The following is a 19407-nucleotide window of genomic DNA, read 5'->3' on the forward strand; positions in this document are numbered from 1 at the left end:
CAATCTGTGATTTTACATAATAATATTTTTCACTTGAAGATGTCATATTTAATCCATGGACCTTAAAAAACTCTGTGGATTTGAAAACTTTAGTAAGTTCAGATTCACATCTCGGAGAGAACTATGGTAGGCATATAACTACTTGAAGTTTCTTTCCCACCTACTGTGGTGCCCTTCCACCCTCTCCAAGCAAGCCCTTGGAGTAAAATTGTTCCTATTCCCCTGTCCTTCTCCAATGTTCTCCAATAGCAGCCAGAAAAGCTAGAGGAGCTTTTAAACATGCAAAGCTGATCTTGCTACTTTTCTGCTTAAAGCTCTTCAGCGATTTCTCTTTTCTCTTAGGACAAAGTCTTCATTCCTTAACATGGCCCTGGGCGGTGGGGCACTGGCCCCTCCTACCCTCACAGCAGCCTCTCTGCACTTTCCCTGCCCACCTGCCTCAGCTGTTCAGCCCGGCTCTTGATCCTTAAACAAGCTGCTTCTCACTCATAGTCTTCACACGGCTATTGCTTCTGCTTGGAATAATACTCTTCCCCCTTTCTTGCCTGGCTAACTTCAGGTCTCTGCTTAAATGTTACTTCTTCAGGGAAGGGACACTCTCCCTGAAGCTCTTTGTGTTCTTTTCCTTTACAGTACTGATGTGATTATTTGTGTAACACCTGTCACTCTACAGGGTGTCAGTGCCTAGACTCAGGATCCTTCTAACTCTCTCCTGATTGTACTACTCCCACCTAGCCTCATGTCTGGCACGTTGGAGGCACTGAAACGTTATTTATCAGATGAATGGATGAATAAATGAAACTTTGTGTGGTCTATAAATACTCATGACCTCAAAATGGCATCGAAGTCAAGGATATAATCCTAGATGTGAAAATGTGACTTTTTCCTATCACTGGATCTCTAGATATTTATTAACTGCAGAGAACATGTTAACCTCTGTAATTACTCAAGTACATTGAGACAGTCATTTGCCATCAACTATCAACCTGGAGAGAGATCGTGGACGTTGAGGTTATGGAGGCTGCTGTGACCATGTTCTGTTGAAAGCTTTTTTCAACAACTGAGATGAGGATGTTGGTGTGGTGTTAATCAGACTGATAGGATACTGGAGGGATCGCTCATGAGTAAGGTGACCTCATCAGGGTCCACAAGGATCTCGCTCAACAGGTCAGAAAGGAGGATCAAATAACAATACACAGCTTAATAAAGGAAAATTCTGAGAGAGCACTGGGCTTAGGCCCCGCAAATCTAATTGAACAAATACAGAATGAGGGACCTTGAAAGCAGAACCTGTGAAAAGCATAGAGATTTTATTAGGTTGGTGCAAAAGTAATTCCGGTTTCAGACTGTGAATTTTAAATCATTATAACTAGGCTCAAATACATTTTTGTTGATCAAAATAGGAACCACTACAATCAACACCTTTTTGCCAACGAGCAATAAATTTGTTTATTCCTGTAGCATAAAAATCCATTCTTCCAGATTCAATGAACTCTTGGAAAGCATTTTCTGCATCCTGCTGGTCGTGGAAACGTTTTCCCTGCAAAAAGTTGTCGAGATGCTTGAAGAAGTGGTAGTTGGTTGGTAAGAGGTCAGGTGAATATGGAGAATGAGGCAAAAGTTCATAGCCCAATTCATTCAACTTTTGAAGCGTTGGTGGTGTGATGTGCGGTCCGGTGTGTCGTGGAGAAGAATTGAGCCCTTTTCTGTTGACCAATGCTGGCTCCAGGTGTTGCAGTTTTTGGTGCATCTCACCAATTTGATGAGCATATTTCTCAGATGGAATGGTTTTTCCAGGATTCAGAAAGCTATAGTGGATCAGACTGGCAGCAGACCACCAAACAGTGACCATGGCCTTTTTTTGGTGCAAGTTTGGCTTTGGGAAGTGCTTTGGAGCTTCCTCTTGGTCCAACCACTGAGCTAGCTGGTCATCGCCAGTTGTCATATAAAATCCACTTTTTGTCACACGTCACAATCTGATCAACAAATGGTTCATCATCATTGCATACCAGCAGAGAAAACAACACTTCAAAATGACTATTCTTTTGATTTTCGGTCAGCTCATGAAGCACCCACTTATCGAGCTTTTTCACCTTTCCAATTTGCTTTAAATGCCGAAGGACCATAGAATGGTCAATGTTGAGTTCTTTGGCAATTTCTTGTGTAGTTGTAAGAGGATCAGCTCCGATGACTGCACTCAATTGGTCGTTGTCAACTTCCCCTGGCCGGCCATTGCACTCCTCATCTTCAAGGCTCTAGTCTCCTTTGCAAAACTTCTTGAACCACCACTGCACTGTATGTTTATTAGCAGTTCCTGGACCAAATGCATTGTTGATGTTGTGAGTTGTCTCCGCTGCTTTACGACCCATTTTGAACTCAAATAAGAAAATCGCTCGAATTTGCTTTTTTGTCTACCATTATTTCCATAGTCTAAAATAAATATAAAATAAACAGCAAGTAATAAGTCATTAGCAAAAAAATAAAGTGAGAAATGCACATTAAAATGATGTATAACATAATCACATTTATTTAAGAATGTATTCCAATATCAAATGGCAAATTTCAACAATGCTAAAACCACAATTACTTTTGCATGCCATGCTGTTAACTGGGTGAGTCAATAGCATGGCATGACTGTCAGAGACATTTATTTGATGTTAGATCCCTTAATGGAAGCAGCATGTCAACAACCAAGGAAGTCATGGAGTTTCGCCAGTCAGACCACCTCTGCCATACCATGTCCGGTTCTGGGAGGCAGATGCGGAGGGAGATACTGACGGTTGCACTGTTGTGGGGTTTCCCAGCTATGTCATATGAGAAGCAGTTGAAGAACTGGGTGTTCCTAGTTAATGCGGAGTCAAATTTGGGAGAATATAATGCATAAGTAAAAGGCAGGGTCATTAGATTTGTTCTCTGTATGTTCAAAGGGTAGACCGGGGGCCAACAGGAAAATCCCAGAGTAGTAGATCTCAGTTGAATTTGAGGAGCTGTCCAGAAGGGGAGTGGGTTGTGCAAAGTTCCCCTTTACTAAAGTTGATTATACTTAGACAGCAAAGGGAGAGACGAGCTTTGAGACGCTCTCTGTTGGTTTATGGAGGGCATACCCGAGTGGTAGAGGCCCTTTTTCCTCTGTGCAGAACCTAATGTAGTTTGGACCTCAGTATGTTTGGAGTGCCAAGATAGAGATAAATGGCCACTTGAAACAATTATATTTTAAAGATCTCATCTACTATATATAGAATCTTGTGATCTATTCTAACTCTCAGAGGGATGATCTTATTTCTCTTCACTTTCGCCGCATGTGCCAACTTTAGAAGCAACAGAGTGGATGCCGAAAGAGCACTTGTTGTGGCAGGAATTCATACACTGGGTAAAAATCGGATATGCTACTGCTAAGGTCTCTCATCACTGAGTTTCTGTGGTTCCAGTAGAAGGCAGAAGTATGTGTTCTGCAATTAGGGGGAATTTGGCAAACTGTGGGGAAATGCCATAAAGAGCCTTCGTATTGCAAGAAATACAAAGGAAAATAAGAATGATGATCATGTTCTATAATATTCTCATAATTGTGGTGGCCACTAAATATGCACAGTGCCCCAACCCAGGAGCACTACATGCCTATGGCCGCAGAGGAGAGGTTATGAATGGGCCAGAGTAAATTCTACCTCTTAGAGGGAAAAACAGTAAGTGCATCTCTTCCTGAGAATGTCCCTTATTCTGTAGTTCTGTCTGAATTATGTGATTAAGCATATTTTCTACGAAGACGCAACAAAAGGCACCTGAAGAGAGATACATGGTCAATTAAAAGGCATTATTCTTTGGTTCTCTTTCTCTCTCCTGGTTTGCACTGAAAACTTACTTTCAAGAAAACAAGCACACCTAGGTAAGGCTGCCCATCAGTGTTGTGTCAGAGGTTATAGTATAAATGTTCTCATGAAAAGTTTAGTCCAAAGAAGACACATTGGATGGTACTCATCACTAAAGGAGGCAGTGTTCACACTAGCAAAGAGTTAACTCTCTCTGTTATGAAGAAATAAACTCTTTGATTAAAAGACTGCATTTTCCAAAAGATATTACATTTTGCACTAGAATTTGGTATTGCCTATAAAAAGCATATGGCCATAGTGATTGGAAAACTGACTTGAATTTAAAACATAGTGATTTGAAAAATTGGACTTGGGCTTGACATTTTTTAGCTGCATGACTATGGGCAAATGACGTGAACTCTGTGTCTAAATTCTTTTATCTGTAAGACGAGGATAATAATATCTACCTTGCATGGATCTTATGAGGATAAAATAAGAAAATGTATAAAAGCCCCAGCATGGCAAAAAGCAAGCACTAAGTTAATGGGAGGCACTGACAGAGCCTTGGCCAAGCCGTTGTCATCTTGTAGGATGCAGATGTGCCTTCTTGGGGCAGCAATTGGGGTACACAGCTTAAACAACCTTAGCTTTGGGGGGCTAGAGGGAGATCTCCACTAACTTCAGATGTTCATGGGAAAAAGGATGCATTAATTCAGTCACCTCTTTGATCAATACCTTAGTGACATAAAGGAAGTAACATCTGTTTTTGAAAATTATTTGAATCAGAAGTTTCCTGGTCAAATTTAATTTTAATAACAGATTATTACTGAATATGAGTTAGATTTGTCAAAGGCTTAAGCTAGCCTGGAAGTAATTTAGGCACTTTTGTAAGTGGCATTACTTCTGTCACATTACTGGGTGCCATTTGCTACCAGTCTGCTGCCCTGGACCAAATGATACTACCACAGTGTAGTGGCCAGTGGTTATTGTTTAATGTCCACATCTATTTAATTATCAGTTGCCCCCTGGTTTCCTGAAAGGATTAATGATGCCCAACTATTTCTAGTGGGAGCACTTTGCTGCTGAGAAAATCAAACACAAAGGTGTTTCTTTGAACCCATTATCTGCATGTGCCAGGTAGAACAGCTAAGAAAGAGGTAAGACACATTTGAGTTACTTAAAGCTCTTAAGAAATGACCCTGATAGAATATCCATAGGGGTTAAGAGATGGAATTTATTAAATATTTCTTGGTTTAGCATTTTGGCAGAAATCACTTGGCCTTTGTCACTGGCAAGATAAAAAGAAGCTCTGATTTCTGTTCTCAAGAAGATATACTTGGCTTCTTCCTTTCTCTTAACTTACCCCTTGGCCCTCATTTTGCATCAGAATTTGAAGGAGCAGGCTCAGTGCTTTGTGTTTAATTTGGTGAGTTCATTGTACTCTCATCCCTGGGCTATTAAATAGTTCAAAAATAAATATTGCATCACTTGTTGAATATGTAACATGCATCTCATTTGAGCTGCAATTTAAAACAAATGGTAATTATTTAGTATTTACATAATACTTTGAAAGTATTTCAGAATAGCACTTATCAATAATAAATAGTCAAACACATAACTGGGCTCAGTGGGCAGGAGAAAAATAGAATTCTGATTTTCCATTGAAAGCTATGGGCTCAGGAAGGGAGAAAAACACATGTGTGTATTTGTATATGTATGCATATTTGGGACAAATACATGTCCCAGGTGACAGGACTGAAAGTCAGGAGATTAACTGGACCGAAATCCAGGCTGCATACTGAGCCAAGCTAAGGTTTCACGGAAATGTGGGGCTGCTCCCATTCCCTAGACTTTTGTGTAAAAACTGGAGGAAGCTGTGAACAGCCTGGGCTCTAAGAACATTCCTGCCCTGGGAGACAAGGCTTGTGTGAGCTCATGGGGCTTTCCACAGCCGACCCAGCCTTGGCAGCCACGAAGTGCCCAGTAGCGAAACCTGGCCCTTAAGTTCTCAAGGGCCTGTTGTAAGATATTTGGCTCTAAGCAGAGGTCAGTGTTTCAAGGGTGACTCACACCTTGGGGGCCAGTGGGGATGATGGGTGGGATCCATGAGCAGATCTGGCCCTTCCCAATGAAGGGGGGCGCTGAGGGAACCACCAGAGTGCTTGGGAGAGTCCGGGGCTCGTCCTCCCTGGAGGTACCGCGTGGATGGATCCTGGACGAGAATGAGGAAGAAGGGATCCACTGACTTCCATACCCTGGGAAAGGTGGCAAACTATGAGGTCACATCAAAGGGTGTGGGTGTGGGTTGGAGGAGAAGTCCTGTTTCTCTTGCCTCCCCCGAAGGTGGGGACCTCACCTCTGGGCCACGCCTCACCTCCCGGCCCTGCACACTTCCTGGCTCAGACCCAGTCCTGTCCACATTCTCTTCCTCGGTCCCCAGGGCCACCATCCGATCTGCCCCCAAACCCAGACGACCACTTCTGGGGATTAAGGGAGGTTTAGGGGTGTAGCCGAGCTAGATGCTCTGAGGTCCCTGCGGCGGGAGCGGGGCGCGGGGAGGAAGGAGGGCCCGGGGCGCAGCCGTGGTGGCTGCGTCCTGCCAAGAAGGGCGGGGGCGACAGGGCGCGCACGCGGAGGAGGAGGAGGGAGGGCCGCCAGCGAGTGAGACCAGATAAGGGAGCGCGCCCGCCGCCGCCGCCGCCGCCCTCCTCGGGAGAGAGAGGCTGGAGTGAGGCTGTGCGAAGCGCCGCATTTCAATGAGGACGGGCCAAGGCACATCCCTGCACTAGTGGCCGCAGCCGAGACGCCCGCGCTCCAGCAGCTGCTGCCGCCCAGCCCGGCCCCGCCGCCGCCCCCAGCCCGCAGCCCCGCAGCCCCGGCCGCGCCCAGCCCGGCGAGGACAGCACCAGGAGGCGGCCCGATCGAGGCCACAAAGACCCCCGGCGGCATCTCTCCGCGGACCGGTGCGTGGTTTGCCTTCGCTGGGGAAGGGAGCTGCGGGGAGGGCGGCCCGGGAGCCCCCGCAGCGGCTGCTCCGCCCGCAGCCGCGGGGCGCCGAGGGCAGGGCGGGCGCCCAGCTCGGCCGCTGCCGCCCCGCCCGCCGTTCCTCGAAAGGCGGCTGCCCTGCCCCGGCCGGCCCCGGGGGCGTTGCGTGCGGGCGGACCCCGGGCTGCTGGCACCTGCCTCTTTTGTCTGGTGCCACCGGGCTTTAAACCGGGAGTCGGGCGAGCGGGGCCCCAGGCTTTTCGCCGCGTTGTTAGTGGATATGGAGAGCCAGGGCGGAGAAGCCGGGAGAGGTGCTTGTCATTGTCGGAACTGGCTGCGGAGCGAGGACCAAGTCTAGTCTGAGCCTAGAAGGAAGGAGTGGCCGGGTCGGCCTCTTATTGTGTGTGTGCCTTCCCGTGTGCCCGGGAGGGTGGTGTGTGTTTGAGGATGGAGGTGATCGGGCATGGTGGTGGCTGCAGCGTGGGTGTTGCAAGTGGGTTTGCAGGGTCTCAAGTTCCTTCGGGGACAGCGAGGCTGCTTCGTGTTCGAATTAGTACCTGCAGTGCTGAAAGCATGCGGAGAGGAAATGGCATTTTCCTGCTAGTGGGAGTGCACGCACAGCCCCTCATTGCCCCACAAAAGAGGCTGCTTTTGAAATCCAGGTTTGTGCAGAATTGCTTCTGTATTTGGCAAGGATATGCTTGTCGGTGGTAGAGCAGATGAAAGGTTTCATTCAAACCGGTTCCCTCTCAGCCGCACCTGAGAATGTGTGTCCAGGTTACGGTGCACACGCGTTCAGCAGCCACACTGCAGGGTGTTCCATGAATACGTTTTATGACTGTTCCCAAATATATTGCCTTTCAGTGGGAAAGGAAAGTAGGACAGCGTTTTAACTATGAAATGTCACATGGATGCGGGTCAGAAGGGATTTTAAGAGAGGTCATATGGAGGAAAATTATAAAAGATATGCACACACCCTGTGACATCTACGTCTGTGGTGGTGCACACACCCGAAAGGTATGTGTGTGCCTTTTATTTCACGCCTGTGCATCTACCTGAATCCTAATCCCACTGCTAAAATATGCCCTGGGACTTCCAGGTTCAGCATCTGTTTAGATATGGTGGCGTTTGTGACAATTATTTTTCTTGGGGTGGGTGTTTGTAAATTTCTGAAACAAGAACCCATGTGGGTGAACAGAGCTTCCCCCAAATGGTGAGAAATCCCACCAAGAACAATCATGGATGTTGGTTTCCTGGCATGGCAATATTTATAGGAAAAGCTCTGGTAAGAGCCAGTACCCCTTCTTCCCCACCCAGGGTCTGTGGTCTCCGTGGCTGAGTCCCAGTGGCTTCGCTTTTGATGCCACTGCACATGTGTACCCAGGCCCTTGGCCACCTACAGTCCATGAACAGGGGGCTGTGTGTTCTAGCAGGCTTCCTGTGCAGAAAGTGTGAACCTGGGGGAGGCCAACGAATCTTTTTCAGGAGCTCTTGGTTGAAACGCATGACTAAGCCAACTGAAGAGCTGAGACAGCGAAGGCCAGGGAAAGAGCACCTATTTCGATGCTGTAAATAATTACCAGAACACACTAGGGTGTGGAGTGTGGTTTTTTGACATTCATTTAGTGGTAGCTGTAGTCTTGAAAATGATCTGACTTTGAGTGTAGTTTTTCTTTGTCGACAACATCACTGCTCACTTTTGGACAGGTTCACTGAAGAGAAGTGAAAGATGGGGGCCCTGCCTTTGGAGGAAGGTGTGATGTAGTTGGAGGAAGTATGTTAAAAAAAATAAAACAAAATAAACTTTCCTCTATTTTAAATTGTTCTTTTCTTTCTTTTATTTATTTAGTTTTCATTTGGTGTGGAGTTCTTGGTACTAAAAGCCTGTTCCCCTTAGGGAATTCAAACAATTGCCAAATTATTTGGCTTTTGCCAGTTGTGCGTAGCTGACAGCTCTTTAGAAGTAGATTTGCACTTTCTCTGGTAACACAACTGTACCATCCTTTGCTTCAACCCTGCTTGTTTTCTTTTAGTTTATATCAATTTGGGAGGAAGCCCCAAAACCCCTAGGGTTAGAAGAATGATCACTGCCTTTATAAATCAAACAAAACCGTCAAGAGCCACTTTGGCCTTTCTAATTTACAAAGTTCTGAAGAGCTTTGTGAGTTTGGTTTGAGTACTGGCAGGATCCTCTGCCTCATCCCCAAGACACACACCCCATTTGGAAGACAGGAGAGCTCACTTTAAAAATATATACATAAAAAAGTAGGAGCAGTTACCAATATCATGAGCAAAATATTGGTTCTGTTAAATAATTAATGCCTGCAGGATTAGATATCAAAGTGGTAATTGTTTTAAAGTTTCCTAACTTCAAAATCAATGAAACCAGTTCATAGCTACCTATATATGGTATAATACACTGAACTCATAATCACTCTAGGTTTTAATCACACTCCACTTGCTCCCCGCAACCCCCAGGCTTCTCAATGGCGTCAGCGTTAGACTTGTGAGCAGACAGAATCATGAACATTAGAGGCCTGGTGACCACCGCTCCCTCTGTGTTCAGACAAGGTGTCGATCAGTGAGCTGGCCTGCCCAAGGTCACTGAGCTAGTTTGGAGTGAGGTCCTTAAAACCCCCTGCTTTCTGTGCTGCTGATGGGCCAGTCAGGGGAGCTGGGGATGGAGAGCATCTGTTTTGGAGTCATAGTAAATCTAGATTCAAATCCAAAACCCCTCAGTTACAACCTGGGGACCCTGGATAAATTCCATGCCCACCCCTAGTCTTGATAATATCACCTGCCTTGTTAGATTAATATGAGGCCTAGAAGAGAATTTTTAGCATATTATACAACAAATAATTGATGAATAATAGTGTCAGGCACATGCCAGACATTCAATAAATATTGGTTTCTTCCACTTCATTTCAGGAGTACCAAATCTCTAGCTGTGCTTGGGGGCATGAAATTTTAGCCACTCTGAATGGATCAGAGGTCAGTTTACTGAGGGTAAAAGAAAGGTCAGGGACCAGCAGCAGTACTTTCGGTGAGTTTTGGCTGACTTTCAGAAAGGTGACATCATCTAGGTGGTGGGATTTGGGAAGTACTTGTAAAGTTCTTATCCCCGATTTTCCATTTTCCTTATATTTTATTTCAATGTGCCTGAAATTTTGCCATTAAAATTTCATTCTTTTGAATGCAGAGGTTTTTCCACTTTCTAGATTGTCCTGTTAAACCACAGATCCCCCCTTCAAGGGGCAACGCCACAAGCAACCCCTTAGCAAGGATGAATGGATCCCCCAGGCGGCTTGCTGAAAAGTAGTAAAATGGAAAGTAGGTGTACCTTTCCAAAGGTGGTGAGGTGGAGATCAGGAGGACCCAGGAGTCTCCCTTGCCAGAAGAGAAAGACTCTGTTTCCCCTAGTTCATTTTGTGCCAGGGTCAGCAAGAGAAATGCAGATTTTATTAATAAAAAAATCTTAATACTTATCACATCCTTAATACTTATCACTATCCTAAGGGCTTCATGTACGTTAACTTATTTAATGGTTACTATTAACTATGAGGTGTAGATACTATTCTTATTTCTATTTTGTGGTTGAGGAAATCAAGGCTTAAAGATGTTGATCAAGTAGGTTTCTCAGGGCTACACAGGTAGTACCGGGGCAAGTCTTCATCACCATCTTTAAGCCTCGATTTTCTCAACCACAAAGATAGTGAGAACCTTAGCGGAAGGAAGGGCAGAGTCCTCCAAAGAAGTAAATGTTTTCCTTTCTTCTTCTTCTTCTTATTCTCCTCCTTTTTCTTCTTCTGCTTCTTTTTTAACCCAACTTATGTGAAGCACTAAATGTAAATACATGAGGTATGATGAATTTGCTTTTAAAAATACTGAATATGTGAATAAGTTGGGAAGGCTTCCTTTAGTCAGTACAACCTACGGATTGATTTAATTTGCTCTCCATCTGGCCGTGGGGAGCACAAACGCTATGTAAAGCTTTTGCAGTCTGACTGTTAAATGCTGCCTGCCTTCTCTTTTTTTTTTCCTGGGCCACCAGGGCCACTTGTCTTTCCCTGTATAATGAGACGAAAGCACATTTTCTACCTGTCACCAGGTAGGGTGCCCTGCAAGGAGTGATGGGCTCCAGAGTCAGGCAACCCTGGGTCAGAATTGCTGGCGAAAGCATTTCTCAACTTGCTTGAAATTTAGGCGAAGTTTTTCTGTGCCTCAGTTGCTTCATCTGTAAAGAGGGATGATAATACTCTGAAAGTCTGTTGTGACTACTGGAAATAAGATCTGTTTGCAGCCTGTTACGTTGTAGGCAGTGAGTACGGAGGCGTTGTTTCCAACAAAACTGGGGTTGATTAATAAGTGGTTTGCACTGGGATCGCCCCTTCTTTCTCTCCCATTTGATAACTTCTATTAAAGAAGCCATCAATGACAGCATCTCCACCCAGCCGTTGCGAAGCAGAGCCTTTGAAATCCCGGTCTCAAAATAACATCGGTGTGTGTGTGTCTGCTTCTGTTTCTGGGGCTCGCAGGTCCGACTGGAAGTCCATCATGTCCTTCGGCAGAGACATGGAGCTGGAGCACTTCGACGAGCGGGATAAGGCGCAGAGGTACAGCCGTGGCTCGCGGGTGAACGGCCTGCCCAGCCCGACGCACAGCGCGCACTGCAGCTTCTACCGCACGCGCACGCTGCAGACGCTCAGCTCCGAGAAGAAGGCCAAGAAGGTGCGTTTCTATCGAAACGGAGATCGATACTTCAAAGGGATTGTGTACGCCATCTCCCCAGACCGCTTCCGATCTTTTGAGGCCCTGCTGGCTGATTTGACCCGAACTCTGTCGGATAACGTGAATTTGCCCCAGGGAGTGAGAACGATCTACACCATCGACGGGCTCAAGAAGATCTCCAGCCTTGACCAACTGGTGGAAGGTGAGCGCCATGGGATGACCCCCAAGTGACCCCACAGGTTCCCTTCTCAGATGTCCACACTGTGGTAGCCTTCTCCCACTCGCCCTCTGAGAGTTTGCGTGCAGCCTTGTGGCTACCATCCTCGTTTCACACGTTTGCGTTTGCTGTGCTGTAGTGCAAAAAAAAAAAAAAATTAATGATACTAGGTTAGGTAGCTTATAACAATGGCCTGAGGGGAAACATGCCTAATTCTATAGCATGCTCTATTTTCTTTCTCACACCCATGCTGCATTAATTTTAAAAGTCCATTTTTGTATCTTCAATCACATAGTGCATATCATTTCTAAATGCAAATTGAACTTTTGCTATCACTATGTCTGAAAGTACTTGAACTGAAAATGACTAATGGATCATGAAATTTTAGAGTTGAAAGGAACCTTAGATAGCCATCAAACCCATTAATTTTATCTTTGCACACTGAGGCCCAGAAAATTCAAAGGACATGGTAAGATAGTCGTGACACTGGACCCAAAATTAGTTTTTCTGACAGCCCTTTCTGCTGTGATGCTTCCTTTTAAGTTTAAAGGATTATTGTCTTTCTATGATATTTGAGGATATGAAGGGAGTAATCGGTTTATTTTATAAGTCCAATTTAGGTTAGTAGTAATTATCTGCTTTAGACATTTAATGTGGAAACAGCATGCTTTGGATTCACAGATGAGGCCTGGTATCTTATGCAAGCGGAGTAGGTCATCGCTGCTTCTGGGCGACACTTTTCTCAGGATGGACCCTTGTTCGAACAGGACATAAAGCCTCTCATCACCTTAGAACTCATAATTGAATTAAAGTGAGTTGGAGAGAAATAATGAGGTTAAATGTATGCTAAGGTGTGAACGAGGATAGCAGATCCTCTTTGAAGAGTGGGTTTTTCTGAGATTGAAGTCTCAGGGCCCTGGTGAAGGAGTCAGGGGCGCCAAGGGGCCCAGGAAAGGAAGGTCCTAGTGTCAGAAGAGCTGGATTTCACCCTAGGTCATCTTTACTCCAGAAGTGTTCACCCAGGCCCTGTTGTCTAGCTGGGTCCAGGAGGGATGCCACGTAATTCCCTCCCTCTCCTGTGCAGGTAGCTGGAAACATTCCTTTCGGCCCCCTTGGAGTCTGGGTTTCCTCTCCCCTGACTGCGCACTGACAGAGCCCTCTTGTCCTGCTCTGTAGCCAGTCTGTATGGGATTCAAGGCGAGGACTTCTCCCTTTGTCCTTGTCTTCATTCCTTGGCAGGAAGGCCAAACCGGTCTCAGTATGACTGGACTTGAGAACATGCACAGGAGCCTGGACTTGGTGTGTTTGTTTTGTGGGAATTCACATTTCTTTTTGGTGACTTGTCACTCTGCCAAGATGCCTGTAGACTTGGCCTTTTTTCCTCTATTCAGGGGTTGGAGCTTCCAGTAAATTAAAAAGGAAGAATGAACATGAAATCTTTGTGTATCAGCTTTGATTTCTAGGCCCTGTCCTTTGCATGACCTTGGAAAATACAAGGATTTATAAAACATTTGGTGGTATATTCCAAGGGATCTGGATAAAGGTCAGATGCAAAGTCAGGTGCATGCCCAGTCACCAAGCCATCCCTTTAAGGGCTGATGGTATTGTGTGGAGAATATGCCAAGATCTCAGAGCACGTCCTAAGACAGCCATGGGGTTGATGCCTCCCTCTGTTCTAGAGTCACTTGTGCAGCATCTCCGGGGACAGGGGCACTTGAGTTAGTTTCCCACCCAGAATTGATCTTTACTGAGAAATGGCCAGAGATATTCCCATAACCCCCATCCACCAAGGAGAAGGTATGAGAGGTGACAGATGAGAGTACTTTCATGTCTAGGGACCAGCAAGATTGTGGCATGCTTCCCACCATCTTCTTTGTCCTTATCTTTTACCACAAAATAGTGCCAGCTCTGAAAGACTGCTGTTTTGACTGAAGATAATGATGATGATAGCTCACATTTATTGAGCATGTGCCAGGCACTGGTTGGAGTTCCTTGCATATATGAATACATTTCATTCTCACAATGGTCTTGGGAGGTAGGAACCGTTATCCTTCTACTAAGATGAGGCACAGCGTGGTTAAATGATCTGCTCAAACTCACACAGCAAGAAATGGTAGCGTTAGGGTTTGAACCCATGAAAGGTGGTGCCAGAGCCTGAAGTCACCACTGCTACTAAGATATTGTGTGCTAAGAATTCAACTCCTACAAAAGGCACTCTTGTGGCTAGATTTAACACAGTGGATTATTTTCTGATTTAGCAGAATGTTAGACGTTTTAGTGTAAAGGTAGCTACCAACCATAAGTTGTTCCCATTGCTATTAGTAGCGTTTAAATAAAATATTATTGTATTAACTTCTTGAAAACAAATGTTTTTAATCTTGAATTAATTCCAGGAAAGAAAGATGCTGATTCCAGAAACACTTTATTATTTTCATTTGACTCCAAATACTTTTTTCCCCAATCAGTATGAAGTAACTGCAGAATGAATATTCTGATGCTTAAAAATTACTTTCTTGAAAAAAATACTCTTTTCTGATTGATTGAATGGTAACTTCAGTACAGTGTGTGAGTTCACATATTGGCTGCATTTATTTTTTGAATTTTCAGTTTAAACAGATTTTTTTTTTTCTAATTCATAACACTGACAATTAGCATGCAGCTGCACTTAGTGTTTAAATAGCTGGAAATTCATTTAGATTGGCCTCTTTGTCAATTACATTTTTGCTTAGTCTGTTAAAATGCAAACCGTTGCTTCATATTCATCATTAGGCTCATATCTCTCACTTTACATACTAATTTTATGTAAACGTCAATGCATGTTATTAGCTTTTCATTTCCACTTCCAATGTGATGATGTTTGAGTTTTAAATTAAATCCTCTTAGTGGGTGCAGTGACAAGTGTATTTGACTTCTAATTATTTTTTCAAGTTTGTTCTTTCTCACTTGTTCTCATACTGAAATTTCTGAATTACAATGATATATGTGAATTTCTTTATTTATAACAGTCTCATGGTCACTTTCACTGTTTTATTATTATGTACTGATCATTATGCCCAAGTGTGGTTTAAACCCATTGATAGAGCTGGCTATGAGCCCAAAGAATATATGTATGAGAAAGTGTGTGTGATTGTATGTGTGTCTACCTATGCATGTATGTAAATATACACACGCATACATTTAAGAGTATGCTAAAGGTGATGTTCTTGTTTGCTGTCAAAATGGCCTTAATATGTTGTAAAAAATTCATGATACTTAATAAGGAAAGTTGAATTGCAGGCCTATTTCTGCAAGTGATTCACCTTGAGACATGGCCTCATTTTCCCCAATTTTGTACCATTTATATTCTACGGTGGGTATGCAGATGTTGGAAAGATAAATGAAGGTAAAACATTTAAAGCCTTTGAATGCTTAGGAGAGAGATGTAATGTAAGTTATGAGCATTGATCTATTGATTGATTGACTGATTTGTCCTTCTTTTAACATCTTGTGTGAATGTAGGTATGGGAGGGCTGGGACGTTTCCCTTAAGCATTAGGTTAAAAACCAGGGAGATATGTCATCTTCTGGATACAAATAAGTTACTTTGTTTATCAGACCTGCACTATTAGAGGCAAGTCCCTGTTACTCCTCTGTTCTCACGCATGCCTTGGCCCCTTACCAACCTGCGATGGACATTGCCTGGCTCTGCAGCTGTAGTTTTCATGAGGGCTTTTTCCAAGTTCCCATCAGAATTCACCTCTTTACCCCACAGTTAGGAAATCTCTCTCCTACCATGGCTGCTGGATTACCCATGTTTTCCTTCCCGAGTGTCATCCTCTACTTTCTTTTCTCTAATTCACTAGCTTCCTCTATGGCTCTCTCTGCTATATTGAATTTTTAAAAATTAATTTTTGAATAGTTATAAAACATGCTCTCCCTAAAATTTCCCAGAGGTAACCACTTTAACTAGATTTTTTGAGGATGAGCTCAGAGATAGCAGTGCCTGTGAAGGATATACATGTACAGTAGCCCCCCTTATCCTTGGAGGACACATTCCAAGAGCCCCAGTGGATCCTTGAGACTGCAGATAGTATCAAACCCCATAAGTACTGTTTTTTCCAATGCATACATACCTATGATAAAGTTTAATGTATAAATTAGGCATAGAAAGAGACTAAAAACAACAGCTAATAATAAAGTAGAACAATTACAACACTATACTGTAATAAAAGTTATGTGAATTCAGGCTGGGCAACATAGCGAGACTCCACCTCTTAAAAAAGAAATAGTTATGTGAATGTGGGCTCTCTCTTTTTCTCAAAATATCTTATTGTACTGTAATCATCCTTCTTGTGATGAAGAAAGGATGGAGTGAGATGGTGAGAGATTTCAGCACACTACTCAAAACAGCACGCAATTGAAAACTTATGACGTATTTATTTCTGGAATTTTTCATTCAATATTTTTGGACCACAGTTGACTATGGGTAACTGAAACTGAGAAAGATGAAACCACAGATAAGGGAGTAATTTTCTGTGCTTACAGTTCTGCATCTTGCTTTGTGTACTTATCAATATATCTTGGAGGCCTTTTCATGTCAGTACATCTAGAACTACTGTGTTCTTTTTACTGACTTCATGGTACTCCTCTATACAAATGTACCATAATTTATTTTACTAGCCTTTTATTAATGGACTTTTAGGTTCTGTGCAATTCTTTGTTACTGCGAACAATTTTGCAATGAATATTTTTGCATATGTTTTCCACTCATGTAGGAGAATATCTTTAGGATAAATTCCTAGAAGTAGTATTGTTGGATAGATAGGTACAAACATTCAACTTTTAAGAGCTATTGCAAAATTCCTGTCCATACAGGTGATTCCAGTTTACACACCAACCAGTAATGTATGAGAGTGGCTGTTTCTTTACACCCTTAACGAGATAGTTTGTTATCAAACGTTTTGCCATTTGCCAACCTATTAAGAAAAGCAAAATGTGTATCTTGCTATAATTTTAATTTTCATCCTTTCAAATGTTTAAAAGGCATTTTCATTTCTTTTTCTATGTATTGTCTCCCCTTAGCTTTTGATCATTTTTCTACCAGGTTGACGTCCCGTTTTCTTTTAAAAATATTAACTTTTTGTGATAATAGTTGAAAGTATAGTCATGTGTGCTTAACGATGTTGATAACATTCTGAGAAAAGCTTCACTGGGTGATTTCATCATTGTGCAAACATTGTAGAGTGTGCTTACGCAAACCTAGGTGGGATAGCCCACTATACACCTAGGCTATATGATGTGGCCTACTGCTTACCTAGGTTACATACCTGTGCAGTGTGTTACTGTATTGAATACTGTAGGCAGTTGTTACACAATGGTAAGTATTTGTGTCTCTAAATGTATCTAAACATAGAAAAGGTACAAATACAGTATTATAATCTTATGGGACCACTGTCATAGGCAATCTTTCATTGACCAAAACTTCTTTATGCAGAGCCTGACTGTATTTTTTCCATATTGCCCTTTATCTAATGACTTTTGTTTATTGTGTTTTTTGTCATGTAGATTTCCAAAAGAAAAATCCATAATCAAATGTATCTGTCTTTTCATTTTTGGGTTGTTTTTCATGCCTCTTGGCATGTTTTTCAGCCTCTGTATGCCGAGATCATAAAGCAATTTTTCCCAATCTTTTTGTAGTATTTTTATGTTCTTATTAAAAAATATTTGAAAGAAAGTCATATTGTTATAATACGTGATGTAGGGATTCAGTTCAACTTTATTTTTTTCTGGGCTATTTGCTTCATTTCTTTAATGTTTTATTTTGAAAGTAATTTGGACTTACAGAAGTATCACAGAGATAGGAAGTTCCTGTATACCCTTCATCCAACCTCCCTTAATGGGACATCACACAACCAAGGTACAATGAACAAAACTATCAACACGTTAACGTTGGTACAATACAGTGGCTAAACTACAGGCTTTATTTGGCTTTCATTACTTTTCCCACTGATGTCCTTTTTTTGTTCCAGAATCACACATTGCATTTAGTTGGCATGTCCCCTTCAACAGCTGTGATAGTTTTTCCATCTTTTCTTGTCTTTAATGTCTTTGGCAGTTTTAAAGAATACTGGTCAGTTATTTTGTAGAATGTCCCTCAATCTGGGTTTGTCTGATCATTAGATCGATGTTATGCATTTTGGGCAAGAATTCCACAGCAGTGATGTTGTGTCCTTCTTAGTGCATCATTTCAGGGGATACATGATGTTGTTATGTTCTATTGGTTATCCGTGAGCAGTTGGTTAAGGTAGTGTCTGCCAGGTATTCTTTCTCTAAAGTTATGATTTTCCCCTTTGTAATTAATATTATGGGGAGAAACTTTGAGGCTATGTAAATATCTATTTCTCCTTAAGCTTTTGCCTATGAATTTTGGCATTTATTGGTGAATCTTGCATAATAGCAGTTATTACTATAGTGTTCTAATGGTGGTTTTCTATTTCCCTCTTTACTTGGCACATTTTTAAAGCCTGGGTGTCCTCCATTTTCCTATCTTTGGATCATCTATTGTGATCTCTTCAACACCCATTATTGTAACCACTCTTCTAAGACCTGTTGCTCCCAAATCATATCTTTTCTTCTACGCTCCAACTACCTTTATGTATTTTTCAGATACTCTAATCCTTAGTCCTTTCAAACTCAACATATATGAATGTGAACTCATTCTTTTCTATTTTCTAGAATTCATTCCTCCTCTTGTGTTCAGATCTTATTAAACAGTGTCATCACCTGCTATGATCCTAATGTTTGTGACCCCCTAAAATTTGCATGTTGGAACCTAATCACTAATGTGATGTGTCAGGAGGAGAGGGCTTTAGGTGGTGATTACCTCGTAAGGGTGGACCCCTCATGAATGGGATTAATTGCTTTATATAAGATGCCCCTCAGAACTGCCTTGCCCCTTCCACCCTGTGAGGATATAGCGTGAAGGCACCATGTGTGAGGAAGGAAGCCCCCACCAGACACTGGATATTAATGGTAGCTTCATCTTGGACTTCCCAGCCTCCGGAGCTGTGAGCAATAAATGTTTGTTGTTTATAAGCCACCCAGTTTATGGTATTTTGTTATAGCAGGCCAGAGGGGCTAAGATACCACCTAACTTATCATCCTTGACTTCTCCCTCTCTTACTTCCTCAAATCTAAGCTGTTACCAAATTCTGTTGTTCTGCTTAAGATATCTCTCCAATTTGTCCCCTCCTCTCCATCACCATGATTGCAGCTTTCAAATCCTCATTACTGTTTAATAAGAGGTACTTCTTGTGATGAACGAGGGATACATTTTTCTACACTGAGCATTGTAGAAAATTTTGAAATATGCAAAAAAGTATAAAAATTAAATAGTAACTCATGTTTCTACTGTTTGATTCTTGTCTTTTTCCTGTACTCTGACAATAGGTTCCTAAGCTAAAAATACATATCTTAGTTTTTCTTTTCTTTACAGTATCCTTGCATTTGCCCCTGCTTTTCCATTCTCATTACAACTTCTCTTATATCAGCTCCTTTTGGACCCACATGTGCTATACAGTAGTCTTCAAACCAGTTTTCCTACCTGTAAACCTGGCCACAGACAAACCACTTTATGCCACACTTTTGCTTAATAACGGCTCTCCTGTTTACTTAAAGAATACAGCCCATAGTCTTT

General features: G+C 42.7%; 1 protein-coding gene and 1 pseudogene across 7 annotated transcripts in view; one reads left to right on the plus strand and one right to left on the minus strand.

Annotated features, from left to right (window-relative positions):
* Positions 1-1375: 1375 nt before the first annotated feature.
* Positions 1376-6252, minus strand: LOC138382471 (histone-lysine N-methyltransferase SETMAR-like; annotated as a pseudogene).
* Positions 6253-11342: 5090 nt separating this feature from the next.
* The window catches only part of DCLK1 (doublecortin like kinase 1), a 301926-nt gene continuing 293861 nt past the window's right edge, over positions 11343-19407 (plus strand). For all 7 annotated transcript variants that reach the window (XM_069467340.1, XM_069467341.1, XM_069467348.1 and 4 more), the window contains exon 1: positions 11343-11718. In XM_069467340.1, the coding sequence (XP_069323441.1) occupies positions 11343-11718 (376 nt within the window). The remainder of the gene's footprint in view (positions 11719-19407) is intronic.

This window comes from Eulemur rufifrons, chromosome 4 (assembly GCF_041146395.1).
Source record: "Eulemur rufifrons isolate Redbay chromosome 4, OSU_ERuf_1, whole genome shotgun sequence".
Taxonomy (NCBI): domain Eukaryota; kingdom Metazoa; phylum Chordata; class Mammalia; order Primates; family Lemuridae; genus Eulemur; species Eulemur rufifrons.